Here is a 13,383-nt window from a genome sequence, read left to right on the forward strand (position 1 = left end):
CCCCCAACCCTCGGCGGGGGGCGGGGGGGGGGGGCGGCGGGCGCGCGCGGGGGCTGCCGGGACCGCCCCCCCCATCCCCTCATGATCCTCGGGCGGATGCGCGGGGCGGGGATCGCCCGGGCGGGTGAGCGGGGATGGGGCGCGGGGCTCACACCCTCACGGGGACCGCATGCTGAGCGGCACGGCCGGCCGCGGGGTGCCGAAACCTTCTCAAGGGCTGTGGATAGAGGGGGTCTAAGCAGCCCAAGAAGCTCGGTCGCTCACGGGGGTCTTCGGCTGAGGGGCCTCGGGGCGTTCAGCCCCTCACGGGGGGCCTGGAATAAGGAGTCCTGGCCGGCTCCGGGGTTCTCAGCCTCTCACAAGGGCCCTTGGCTGAGGGGACCCAACCTGCTCTGGGGTGCCGGGCTCCTCGCGGGGCTCCCCTGCTGAGGGGTCCCGGGGTGCTCAGCCCCTCTCGGGGCCCTGGATTGAGGAGTCCTGGCTGGCTTTGTGGTGCTCAGCCCCTCACAAAGGTCTTGGGCTAGGGGGCTCCAGCAGGCCCCAGGATGCTCAGCGGGTCACAGGGTCCTGCACTGAGAGCCCTCAGCCCCTCATGGGAGCCCTGAGCTAAGGGGTCCCAGCTGGCCCCAGCTGTTGAGTGCCTCTTAGGGGTCCTCAGTCCCTCGGCTGGGGTGTCCCGGGACACTGAGGTGCCGACCTGGGGGTGCTGATCCCCCACGGGACCCCCTGGATGAGGGGACTGACACCGGCCCCGGGGAGGCTGAGCTCCCCCCTGATCCGCTGCACCCTGCATGTCCTGTATTATCCATGTGGGATGGCTGAGGGGGTTGGGACAGGTCACAGCCCCACAGGGCTGTCCCTGGGCTGGCTGTGTCCCCTTCCCAACATCCCAACACCGGGTTCCCATCGCTGAGCTGCTCCAGGGTGGCTCCAAGGTGTCCCTGCTTGGATAAGACAGGGATGTGGAATCAGGTTGGGTTTGTGGGCACCGTGGGGTACGGTGAGGTAAGAGAGGTTTAGGGATAAGCATCCTTCAGGTATCCAAAAACAAACACATGTGGGCAAGTGGATGGCAAAACCACACCTGTGTGAGCTTCACCTCTGTAGAGGTTTTCCCAGGTGGGTAAACTGGTTTTATCCTACTGGTGGGTTAAACTGGTCTGGTTTACAGGAGGACATGGTCAGGGATATAACTGGTTTGGACCTCTCTGATTTCTGCAGTCACCTTGAGCAAGTGGTTTGTGTTCCATCTGCAGCATCACTACTCCCTGCAAGCCAGGAGTGCAGCCAGTGGAGAGGCTAATTAGTGCTTTTTAGGTAATTATTTCCAGGAAAAAGGTGGCTGAGTTCCAGCCCTGTACTGCTGTGGGATGCTTTCCTCCTCACAGAATCCCAGGATGGGGAAAGTTGGAAGGGTGGAACCTCCCTGCTCCTGTGCTACAGATAATTCCCTGTCTGTCACAGCAGGAGCTCTCTCCCTTTTTGGAACCTGTCCCAAATCTTAGAAAGGTGGGGGTGGCACCTTTATAACAAACCTGCTAAAAATAGGGGGTGGGATTATAATCCTAATTTAGGAGACCTTTCTCAAGGCTCCAGGGAAACTGTGCTTTAATCTTCTTTTCTTCTTCATAAGGGAGCTTTGCCTTCGCTGTAAAGCCTCTCTGCTAATCAGTTTTAATTTGTTTAACTCTTGTGATGTCTGTCCTTTGCTTCCCTGGTTATGTTACCACCTACAAGGTAAAATCCAGGGTGAATTAACAGCACAAGCAGACCAGGAACCATTCCTTGCCTTGGGGACATCCTCCTGTGACCACCTCGTCTTTTTGCTGCCCAGAGGGGTTTATGTGGCTCTTTGTCCTCAGTCCCAGGTGTGGGAGATAATTAATATTGATAATTTGTTGGGCTATTTTCTTGCTGATCAACTCTGCAGTGGATTAAACTGGATCCCAACCCATTTTTAGGAAACCCTCTGTTCTGGATATTTGCAGATTGGCTGCTCTGAAAATGCCAAAATCTGACAAAACAGGGGGAAAAAATCTGAGCTTCTGCCTAAAATAAACACATCCTTGTGACACTCCTGCTGCAGGCAGCTTGGAAATGTGATTCACCGATTCCTGACACCAAACAGGAGAGAGAGAAAAGCCCCACATCCACCAGGTCTGGGGTTTTGGGGTTCATTTGTTGCTTTACCTGTGGGGGGAGGAGCTGTTTGGCAGGGATGGGGGAGCAGGGAATGAGGGCAGGGACATCCTGGGATTGTCCAGGGATGCTCCATCCCTGGAAGTGCCCAAGGCCAGGCTGGACAGGGCTTGGAGCAACCTGGGATAGTGGGAGGTGTCCCTGCCCACAGCAGGGGTGGAATGAGATGAGCTTTAAGATCACTTCCAACCAAACTTTTCTGGAATTCTATGAAATTCCCAGTTTGCCATCTTTCCTCGTGTGAGGGCCCAGCTCCATTATCTGGGAGTGGAAATGGCTTTTGTTCCCTCTGTTTTCCTCTGCAGATCTCCAGCAAGAGAAGGGATTCAGGAGGGAGGCAGGAGGAAACACCTGCAAGTCTTTAGGTTTATTTTTAGCTGTTTTGAAAGAAGTGAGACATGATCACAACCCAGGTGTCTTTTCTCTTAGTTATGAGTATTTTGGGGAAAGAAAAGGGAGTGAAGTAAAGGAGAGGGTCCCACTGTGGAAGTGGTTTGGGTCTGTGAGCAGGAGAAGGAGTTTTCCTGTTGCCTTTGTGGTCCTGGACCTGAGGTGAAGCTGTGCATTTGATCCAGAGGAAGAGTCATGTTCCTGCAGAAGGAAAATGCCTGGAAGTGTTCCAGGCTGGATGGAGCTTGGAGCAGCCTGGTCTAGTGGAAATTGTCCATGGCAGGGGTTTGGAATCAGGAGATCCCTTCCAACAGAAACCATTCCAGGCTTCCACATAGACAAGATCCCTGAGCCTTCAGTGACTGCAGGGACAGACTTGCTGTTCTCCATGATTCCAGAACAGCAAGGGCTGGCACCCCTCAGCCTTTTGGGGGTGTTGGATGCAGCTTTGCCAGCCAGGACAGCAGAGAGTGGAGGAGGAACCTCGAGGGGAGATTAAAGCTCAGCAGGATTGTTCTCATTGGCCATCTTCAAACTGTGGCTCATTAATTAAGGCTTTAGGAGCTCACAAATAGCCCAGCTCTGTCACCAGGAGCCTGTGCTGCTGCCAGGGGCTGTGCTGCTTTCCTTGGCTGGAAGGGAGCACAAGGAAAAGGTAAGGATGTGTTGGGGCCTGCTCCTCTTCCCAGTTTGTTTGGGCTTGAATGAAATGATTGGAAGTGATTTGGGCAGCTTTAAATTCCTACTGGTGTTTGCTGAGGGGCAGAAGAAATTTTGAGGGAGAAGAGGGGAAAGGTTTTTCCTTCTGGTTGGGATCTGGGATTGGGATATGTGCACAAATCCAGCACAGTTCTGGCACAGCTGGATCCTGGAAGGGAGTCTGGAACATCTGGAAATCCAGGCTGGCATCCCAGTGTCACTTGTGGGGTTTTGGGGTGCTTGAGGAAGCTGGTGTGTGATGAAGGAGCATTGTTTGGGGGCAGACGTGTTGTGAAGCACATTGAGATGTCTGAAGGGGGTGAATTTGTGTGGAGAGTTTCCCAAGGAATGCTTATGAAGAATACCTGATGGAATTCTGTGGGAGAGAACTGTGAGGGACAGGAGAGAGGGAAATTTTGGATAATTCCTCAGGGACTGCTCTGCTCCATTGCTGCAAGCACTGAGTAGCATTTCTCTGGTGTATTGAACATTTAGGCAAAACCTGTGTGTTTTGGAAATGATGGGAGTTTAAGGACCAGGGGAATGGTAGGAATGCCCCCAAAGGACTTCCTAGAGTTCTGGTTTTGGGATGATGGAGCCTAATCCGGCAATGTGCTGATGAGATTGATCCTCACAAGATTTCATCTGTTGGATCTCTGAGGCTTCAGGAAAGAAAAAAGAAGGAATAAAGGAATTTCCTTGTGGATGATTCTTGCCCGTGGGTGTTTTCACCGCCCACGTTGCCGCTGTTGGCACCGCCTTAGCCTTTGTGTATTAATATCCCGTCCCTTGGCGCAGCCTGGGATGAACTGCGGTCAGACAAGTATCCTCAGGGAGCAGAGGGAAAAGTTGTGTAATTCTCCCGGCTGTCGTGCAGCCCGGGGGAGGAGGGATTTAGGGCTAAGGAGGCGTCCCGCTCACGCAGGCGGGGTCAGGGAGAGGGAGCCCGGCGGGATTAGCCCTCGGCCGCTCTGGTGAGACAGCATTTGGCTTAAGGCTGTTTGAAAAGTGATGTGTAAGGTCAGGGTGACATTGCTATGAGCTAATTCAAAATGGAAAGGCATTATCTGCCTCTTGGCTGGTGGCTCCCCACGCCACACCCAGCCCGGAAGGCTGAAAAAATGCTTTTCCAGAGATTTTACTGCTTGCTGAAAGTAACTGTTTTTAAATAGGAAGAACTTGTTTGATTTGTCACTCTCACCATCACTTCTGGGTTTGGAAGCTGCTGATGGATGAGGGTCCCCAGTGGTACCCCCTGCACCTTTACACAGCGTTTCTTCTTTTTCCCATGTGGATAATTAACCTTTCTTCCTCTCCAGAGACACAGCAACATGAAAACACTTTTCTGTCTTTCTTTCTTTCTGGCTGAAGAAACAACTGCAGCAAGCTCTGTGTGGCCTCAGGCTGCCTTTTTTTCACCTGTACCAGGAGCTGATCTCTGGGATCTCTTTCTGTCTTGCTGTGAAGCACCTGCAGATGGAGTTGGTGCTTCAGGAAACAGGAATAAACCCCTGAGCGTGTTCATGGCAGTGACTGCACCTATGTTCAGACCCTTTGCAAGGGTTTGGGGGTTGGTGATGCAAAGTCTTATCTGCAAACTCTCCTTGAAGCTCCTTTCTCCCTGTCAGAGGGAAGGGGCTGGGACTGCTGTACCTCTGTCCCATGATTCCAAATGCCACCAGGCACAAATAGCATTTTGTTCCTTTTAGACAGAGTTTTCCTTAGGATTTTGGTCCCAGTGAAGCCCAGCTGTGATGGAAAACAGCTGGCTTGAATCATCCCAGTTTAATGGCAGTTAAATCCCAGTTTCCTCCTCCTTTGGGTTACATCCTATGAGCTTAACCTCAGTCTCTTGAGAAGTGTTTCTGCACTCCCAGTACTTTCTATCAGCTCTAGGTTTGTGATTTTGCATCTTTTCAGGTTTTCCTGCAGAAATTTGTACCCAAGGGTAAAGGAATGGTGCTGTTTTGAGGGACTGAGCACCCTGGGAATCCACAGCTGTGTTTCCATGGGTGTTTCTAACCAGACACATTTTTCTGTCTCTCCCCAGTCATGCAGGGACCAAGGCCAGTGGTTCTGAGTGGCCCATCGGGTGCAGGGAAAAGCACTTTGTTAAAGAAATTGCTCAAAGATTATGAGAACATCTTCGGCTTCAGCGTCTCCCGTGAGTATCCAGGGATGGGCTGTGGAGGAGCTTGGGAGTGCCAGCTCAGAGCCTCTCTTTATACCCCAAATAATGGTTTTTCATGGTTTTTCTGTGTCCCAGTCTGCCTGTGGGCTCTTGGGGATGTTTAAATAACTCGTAGCACCTTTTACTCTTGGTATCGAGTGGCAAGTCTAGGATTGGTCTGGAGTAACACCTTTCCACAGGCCTGGTGATGCCCCACATCTCTAAACACAACTCAGAGAGGAAACAAGAACCTTCTGGGTGATTCTTGACTCTGAAAGTAACAGAATCCCCCCCTCATTTCTGTTTCAAAAGCCATTTGATTTTTCCATGGAGCTTTGAAAGGTGTTTTTAGGTCCATTACCAAAATGTGTTTTAATGTCCCAACATTTTGCCTACTGCAAGTAAAATCTGTGATTTGAGATCTGGATTCTCTCCACCATGAAAGAGCAAATACTGGATGTATAAAAATATAATGCTGTGGGAGGAGAAAAAAACTTTAAATTACCTTTTTTTTGTGTGTGTGTGTGTGTCAGTCTATGCTCCTGATTCAGCTGAATCTCTCATCTGACTCCAAACTAAACCTTATTTTTCCCAAACTGCCTCTTGGTAGAGATTTTTTCCTGGAGATCCATGTGCCACTCAGACCTTGGCATTTCTTTGATCCTGCAACACCTGTGGGTGATAAACAGAATTTACAATGTTTTTTTTTCTTTTTTTTTCCCTGCAGATACCACAAGGCAGCCAAGACCTGGAGAAGTGAATGGCAAAGGTGAGCTTGTTGCAGTTGGGTCTGTCTCATTGGGCTCTCAGAATAATTCAGGTTTTCAAAGCTGGGCTCTCATTTTAGGTACTGTGCTCTGAACTTGGGTGTTGGGTGATTTGATTTTTCCAGAGTTCCAGGTAGTTTTGGGGAGATATCTCCAATGGCCACTGCTTTGGGAAGTGCAGCTGCTGCTGAGGTGATTTTGGCTGTATTAATAGATTGTGCCCAGCTGTTTTCTCATGCATTTGCATATTTAAGAACAATCAAATGAGGTTTGTTCTTAATTTCCAATGGCAGTTTTCTCTCTGAAGTGAAAGGAAGGAATTTCAACAGAAGATAGAGAAATATTCCTTTTTAGTTAGTTTGGTTTTGATGTTCCCTTTTATCTCCCTTCTCTCATCCCATTCTGATCTTTAATGAGAAATCCTTTCAAATGAAAAGCCTTACCATTCCTGCTGTAATGTGTCCCACACCTGTAGGCAAGGGGGGAGAAGTTCCCACTGCACCAGGAATGGGAAAGGATATAAAAAATTGGGTAGAGCAGCATTTTTGGCCACACAGAAAACTCCAGAATGTTTTGAGCAGGTGTTTGGACCACGGGTGTGGAAGTAGGAAGCGAATCTGCAATCTGCCAGCATTGCCTAAAGCAGATTTTAAGTGTCTTCTCTCCCCAAAACCCATGGGGTGTCATTTTGACCAAATGTTAATTTCTGACCATTTTTCCCGTTTTCCCTTCTCCAGATTATCACTTTGTGACCAGAGAGGAAATGCAGAAGGAAATTGATGCTGGTGAATTTATCGAGCACGCGGAATTCTCTGGGAATATGTACGGGACAAGGTGGGTCAGGTGTCCCCGCCTGTGCCAGAGTGGCTGGAATTAGATGGTGCTGAAGATTCTTTCTAAACCAAACTCTTCTGGGGTTCTAGAAAATAAATACAGAACCTCTCCAAGCCCCTGAGGATGTTCCTGCTCAGATGTGGGACAAAATGGGCAGTCCCTCATGCTTAGTTGAAGTTCTCACCATTCCTTTCTGTTCCCTAACTCTCATCAGTGAATAATAATAAATGATTAAAAGGCTTGAGGCAATTCCCCACATTGGGGAAGAGAAATTGTCTCTACAGCATATAAATGCCACCACTAGAAAAATTTAAAAATTTAAAATTTAAAAATGCCACCACTAGGAAAAGTTAAGTGAAGAATTAAGTGCATCTTGTGACTTGATGGAGCATCCATGTCCATCCTGCATCCAGGAGGGCGTGTGGATCTCTGGAGAAGTGGAGTTCTCAGTGGTTTTGCTCTTGGGTGAAGTTTGTTTCCATGTTTGTCACAGAATCCCAGGATGGTTTGGGTTGGAAGGGATCTTTAAGATGATTGAGTTCCAATCTCCTGCCATGAGCAGGAAACTTCCATCTGGCTGGTGAAGCTCTGCCAAGGCAGGAGTTTGTGGACATCCCACCCATCCTGTGGGATAGTCACACCTGATCCATTCCCACACCTTCCAGCATGGCTTTGCCAGCCTCTCTAACAGGAGACAGTAGCTCCCTGCTCCACCCAGAGCAGTGACACCTGGAGAAACTCTTCCCCGAGAGCAGAGCAGGCTCTGTCCTCTCCGGGCACAGGGTAGCCCTGTGAGGTTCCCCCGCTGCTGGATGGGGACACCCCAACCCCCCGGGCTCTCTGACCCCTTCCCTGTGTGCTGTGTCCCCAGTAAAGGAGCTGTGCAGGCCGTGCAGGCCCAGAACCAGATCTGTGTCCTCGACATCGACATCCAGGGCGTGAAGAACATCAAGAAGACGGAGCTGAACCCCATCTACATCTCGGTGCAGCCGCCGTCCATTGAGATCCTGGTGAGCGCCCGCCTTGCTTTGCCGTTAGCAGTTAGAGGTAATCAGCGTCCGGCTCTGCGGCCGCGGGGCTCCCCTTCCTCAGCCACCTCTGTCTTCCTCAGGGCCCTGCACTAGGTGGGGAGGACATTCCCAGGCATATCTCTGCCCAGCCCAGCTCCCCAGGCTTGCAGGGATTGATCTTCCTGTGTTTTGTTGAGTCCTTCCTCAAATGTTTTCCACACCTTGGTTATGGACTCCATTGCAGCATGGCCAGTCTTTAAACATGTTAATTGTGCTTCATGCTGGGGAGAGAAGGATTTTGTGCTGAGATTTGTCTCCACAGTTAAAATTAAACCCAGGGAGGCTGGTTCTGTGCAGCACCATAAATTCTATGTCCCTCTAGTCTTACCCCTGTGTAAGTGATTGAGGTGGGACTTGTGCAGAAGTGGAATGACTGTCATGGTTCAGAGAGGGATGAGGACACATGAGCACAACTCCTGATTCTCCCCTCTTGCTCTCAGTACATCAGGCAGGCTCTGTTTCTCGTTGAGTTTGTGGAGGAGGAAGCCAGCAGCACCAGATGCCAGAGCACAGCAGAGAGATCTCATTTCCAGCAGTACCTGGAAAAATAAATAAATGAGAGGGAGGTAAAAGAAACCTGGGACCCTGAACTCTGGGTAGGAGATCTTAAGCCACTGTTTTGCACTGGGCTGTAAGTGAGGCCCCTCACCCTTTGCAGGGTGTTCTCACGTGCCCGTGGTCACAGACAGCACCGGCCTGAGGGTGGGGGTGGTTTCTGCTGCAGCTTTCAGGACACTCATTTCTTTAATGTCCTTGTCCTTGGGTTTAGGAGAAACGACTACGGGACCGAAAGACTGAGACAGAGGAGAGTTTACAGAAGCGTTTGACTGCAGCCCGTGTGGACCTGGAGCTCAGTAAGTCCTTGAGTGGTGTGTGCAGGGAGAGGGGATGCCTGGGTGATTTGGGAGCTGTTTTTTCTGGGAACATCTGCTTTGTGCTCTCCAGCAGTGCTGGCAGGGCTTGCCATGGGCTGAGTTGGATCTCTGCTGCATTTCCCACTGCAGTTCCTTGGGGGTGCTTGGCAGAGCAGTTCATTAGCAGCAGCTGAAATAATATTAATGCTCAAAAAGAATATTAAAATGCCACAGGACTCTGTGCATGAGAACTCAGGGAAGAAAAGTTCTCCTCTAACTGTCCTTGTCTCCTTCCCCAGGTAAAGAGCCTGGGCTGTTTGACCTGGTCATCATTAATGATGATTTAGAAAAGGCCTATTCTGAATTGAAGGAGGTGCTGCTGGAGGTGAGTCCTTGGGGATTTTTTTCCTCTTTGTTCCTGGGTCAGGCAGGTGAGGGACTTCTCAGAAATGTCACCTCATCCCACACTTGGTCTGCTTGGAGCTGCTGAGATTGAGTACACGTGATGATGGATCAGTGGCCTAAGATTGGGAAATGAATCCAACACAATCCCAAGTTTGGGCAAAGTAAACATTCATCCCTGAGTAGCAAAGAAGGGGATTCCTGTTTCTGGAGCTTCCACATCAAACCTTGCCTTGTCCCTAAAGGTGCACTCAGGGCTTGGTCCTGTGATGTCATGGAACTGGTCTGAATTGTTGGTCACTCCTGGTCTCCTAAGCTGTGAAACCAGGAGTTGTTTCCCTGTGAAACCAAAGAGTGGCAGATTCTCAGTCTCTTTCCTGATCTCCTTGCAGGAAATCAAGAAGACCGAAGAATCCAGGAAGTCCTGAGCTGACCCTACTTGGGCGTTTCAATTTTGCACATCATTCCCGAAGCACGTCACTGTTTTATTCCAAAAGACATTCCCTTTAGGCTGCTCCTACCCCCAATGTACCTAGGATGTTTATATTAAAAGGAAAGAAAAGGAAACCTGGGTCATGCCTGTGTTTGTGTTCACTGTGTGCTCAGCACGTGCTCCCCCAGGTTTGAGCTGCCAAAGGGCTGAGCCCTTCTGGAAGGCTGTAGAGAAGCTGTTGGGCTGATGTGCTTGAAGGCAGCGATAAATCCCTTTTCCTAAGGGGAATCCACTGCATCCAGTAACTGTTGCTTGTACAGGTCTCTCTTCTGAGACCTGGAGAGCTTTGCACTTCATTTCCCAAGTTTTCTTTAGCCTTAACATTGATGTTTTCATGAAACGTCCAAGGCCTTTGATCCCACCAGCAGGAGATATCCTCAGTGTCTTTGGATTGGTTTCTCACACTGTGAAAACTGTGGGGACAAGCTGGGAGAGCTGGGGATGTTCCTCTGGAGAAGGATCCAGGGAGAGCTCAGAGCCCCTTCCAGAGCCTAAAGGGGCTCCAGGAGAGCTGGAGAGGGACTGGGGACAAGGAATGGAGGGACAGGACACAGGGAATGGCTCCCACTGCTTGGATGGGATATTGGGAAGGAATTCCTGTCTGGGAGGGTGGTGAGGCCTGGCACAGGGTGCCCAGAGCAGCTGTGGCTGCCCCTGGATCCCTGGAAGTGTCCAAGGCCAGGTGGACAGGGCTTGGAGCAGCCTGGGATAGTGGAAGGTGTCCCTGCCATGGCAGAGGTGGAATGAGGTGATCCTTAAGGTCTCATCCAACTCAAACTCTTCTGAGATTCCACTCTGTGGGATGACCAGTCTGTCTGTCAGAGCTCCCATCCTACAGCTGGTGACTCCAGCTGCTTTCCCCACACAGCCCACGAGCAGCTGGGCCCTGCAGTGCCAGGCTGGGATATTTTCTCACCCAGACCACATCTCACCAGAGCAGGTTTGTACCTAAACACGCCATTTTTGGGTTTCATCCTCTTTACATCCCATCCCTCCAGTTTATCCAGCTGCTCTGCTCTTGGTCCAGGTCATCTCCAAACCCCCATCCTCCACCTTATGGAGACAACAAGCAGAAACCCCTTTGGGCAACCCTTTTAGTACCTTTCATTCACAGCCATCATTTCAAGATTTTTTTGATCATTTACCTTTCTTGGACTGGTTTGATCATCTTTCCTAGATTTCCTAGAAAATAACACTTCCTGTTGTTGTGGGTTTCCCACTGCTTGGTTCTGGAACTGGCTAAACAAGCAGGAAAGTCCTGTGTGGATTCATGGTTTGAACGGCCGTGTTCAGGCTCTTCCTTCGCCATCAAGTGATGGGCTGTGATTATTTTTCCTTCTGAATCGTGGGATTTTGTTACAATCGGAGGGCCGCGTTTGCGATGAGAGAAGGTCTCCTCTAGATGGCAGGAACGGCAGCGGGAACGCGCCGGAGTCGCGGAGCAGCAGAGCCGAGGTGCAGGACACGGCGCCCGCCTCAGTCCGGGGCTCTGCGGCCACCGCGTGGCACCTGCGGGGCTGGCACCAGATGGAAGTGCCCAGCTGCTCCCTGCGGATCCCTCCTGCCAGCCCGGCCTCGGCTCATCCCTGCGGGACAGGTGAGTGCGCCGGGGAACGGCAGCGATGCTCCAGCCGCGTGGCAGCTCTTGGAAAACGGGAAAAACAAATCCTTTGGATCGTTTGTGTCCCCGTTCCCTGGTGGAAGGGCAGGGAGAGGGAAGTTGGAAATCCCCCAGCCTGGTGGGGTGCCCTGCTGTAGCTGCTGTGGGCAATGGAGCAGACAGAGAACGCCTGGAACGCTGGTGCTAACGCGAAGTGACGGGATGGCCATCGGGATGGTGATGGGAAGAGGAGGGAGCAGCAGTGGGTGGTGGAGCCAGGCTGGTCCCCAAGCAGGTGACATGGCTGTGGAGCATCTCCAGAGAGTCATTTTGGGTGCTGTCAGCAGTGCCCCTCTCCAGGTTTGGTGATTTGGAGGGGCTGTGCGTCAAATCCCAAAGCTGCGTGGGTGAAGGCACTTGTTGAAGTGAGTTTAATTCGTGCACCCTCAGAAATGGGATGTCTGTTTTGTTAATTGCGTTTGCAGCCATAAATGCCTTTCTGGACCTGTGGGTTTGGTGCTGGCCCATTGGGATATTCCATTCCCACATCCCTGGGGCAGGCAAGGACCACGCTGAGCATGGCAGGTGTCAAATGCTGGGCTCTCCACAACTGCAAACATCTGCTGCCAGTGCTCCGTGTGGGGCTGGCACTGAGGGGTCAGATGGGGAAAGTGAGGATACAGGAGCCTGCCAGCCCAGGGGTTGTCTGGGATTAAAGATTCTCCTCCTGGAGGACCATTTTCTCACCTAGATCTTCCAGGCAGGATGCTGCTGTTCCCATCTTGGGGTGTACCCAAGTAAAGGAGCAGGCCTGCTCCTGGGATGCTTCCACAAATGTCAGAAGTAGGGGTTTTATATAACTGTATATTCACTGTTCTGTCAGACTGAGATAAATCTGGACAGACTTCAGCTTTTTTCAGCTGAGATGCTGTGGGAAATGTGGCAGCACCTACATCCCTGCAGGAGGAGGATGCTGGGGGAGGAAGAGGAGTGCAGGGGATGGTAAAAGCTGGGATAAAACCTGCCCTGGGAGCTCTCCTGTCTGAGGCTGAGGATATTTTGGAACCGATGCCAAAGAAATAACAACCCCCTGTAGCACTTCTGCTTCAAAGCTGTTGCTTTGCAGCCATAGCATTGTTTTTTGGCTGAATCCAGGCTGACATGCTGCTTTTGGGGCAGGAGCTGATTATTGTTCCCCAATTTTTCAATTTTCCTGCCTACCCAAGCTCTTTGTCAATACAAATATTCCTTCAAGGAGTGAACGTGGGGTTTGGACTCAGAGGTCACCTCTGCTCTGACCCAGCAGCACCCAGACCCTGCTTGGGAAGGATGTTGTGCAGGGATGCAGGAGGGCAGGCAGTCCCCAAAGCCCAAATCATCCAAGAAAAGCTGGAGCCTCACTCCAGGATAACTTGAAGCAGCCAGCATTAGCCCAAAGCCCATTTTCCCCCATCCTGATGAGCCCACGCTCCAGAGACTCGTCCTTGCCGTGGTTTTCCTTGGCTTCTCAGTGCTGTTGGAGGCAGCTCTGATTTTCAGGCTTCCTTCCATGCCACTGCAGAAAGGCACCGCGGGGCAGAGCCGGCCTGGGAAATAATTGGGCAGCCGGCGTAGAAAATGAGCAACGGGGGGAAGAAGGAGCAGGAATAATCCTGATTTTCCTGCTCGTCCATCAGCGTCCGGCTCGCTCCGCGCGTTTCCCACGGCAGCGCTGGGATTGAGCATCCCAGGTATGGAAGTGGGAGGGGATGTGCTCGTGCTGGGGCACAGGGAGGGGGTGTCATGGGTGTCCTAAATGCTGCCAACAGTTATCCTGTGAGGAAAAGCTCCTGGGGTCTTCTGGAGAGGCTGTGCAATGTGAGAGGTCACTAATTCCCACCTTTTTTGGCAAAGACAGCTTTCCTG

General features: G+C 51.2%; 2 protein-coding genes across 7 annotated transcripts in view; both read left to right on the top strand.

The window, feature by feature from the left end:
• The first annotated feature begins 32 nt into the window (after positions 1-32).
• GUK1 (guanylate kinase 1) lies at positions 33-9,956 on the top strand. Of its 6 annotated transcripts, none has more exons than XM_015620250.1 (8): positions 33-124; positions 5,339-5,452; positions 6,186-6,227; positions 6,963-7,059; positions 7,931-8,069; positions 8,899-8,983; positions 9,283-9,368; positions 9,778-9,956. In XM_015620250.1, exons 1-8 carry the CDS (start codon positions 82-84, stop codon positions 9,811-9,813), a joined length of 642 nt encoding a protein of 213 aa, XP_015475736.1. In that variant the 5' UTR covers positions 33-81; the 3' UTR covers positions 9,814-9,956. The 6 variants fall into 6 exon arrangements, 5 of the variants coding, with proteins under 5 accessions (XP_015475736.1, XP_018861405.1, XP_018861404.1 ...); XM_019005859.1 differs by lacking the exon at positions 33-124 and adding an exon at positions 1,222-1,317; XM_015620251.3 differs by lacking the exon at positions 33-124 and adding an exon at positions 1,395-2,157.
• A 1,422-nt stretch (positions 9,957-11,378) lies between these two features.
• Positions 11,379-13,383, top strand: part of GJC2 (gap junction protein gamma 2) — a 39,522-nt gene continuing 37,517 nt past the window's right edge. Inside the window, exon 1 of the mRNA XM_015620058.3 lies at positions 11,379-11,475. The gene's annotated coding sequence lies outside the window, so the exon portion shown is untranslated. The remainder of the gene's footprint in view (positions 11,476-13,383) is intronic.

This window comes from Parus major, chromosome 2 (genome assembly GCF_001522545.3).
Source record: "Parus major isolate Abel chromosome 2, Parus_major1.1, whole genome shotgun sequence".
Taxonomy (NCBI): Eukaryota; Metazoa; Chordata; class Aves; order Passeriformes; family Paridae; genus Parus; species Parus major.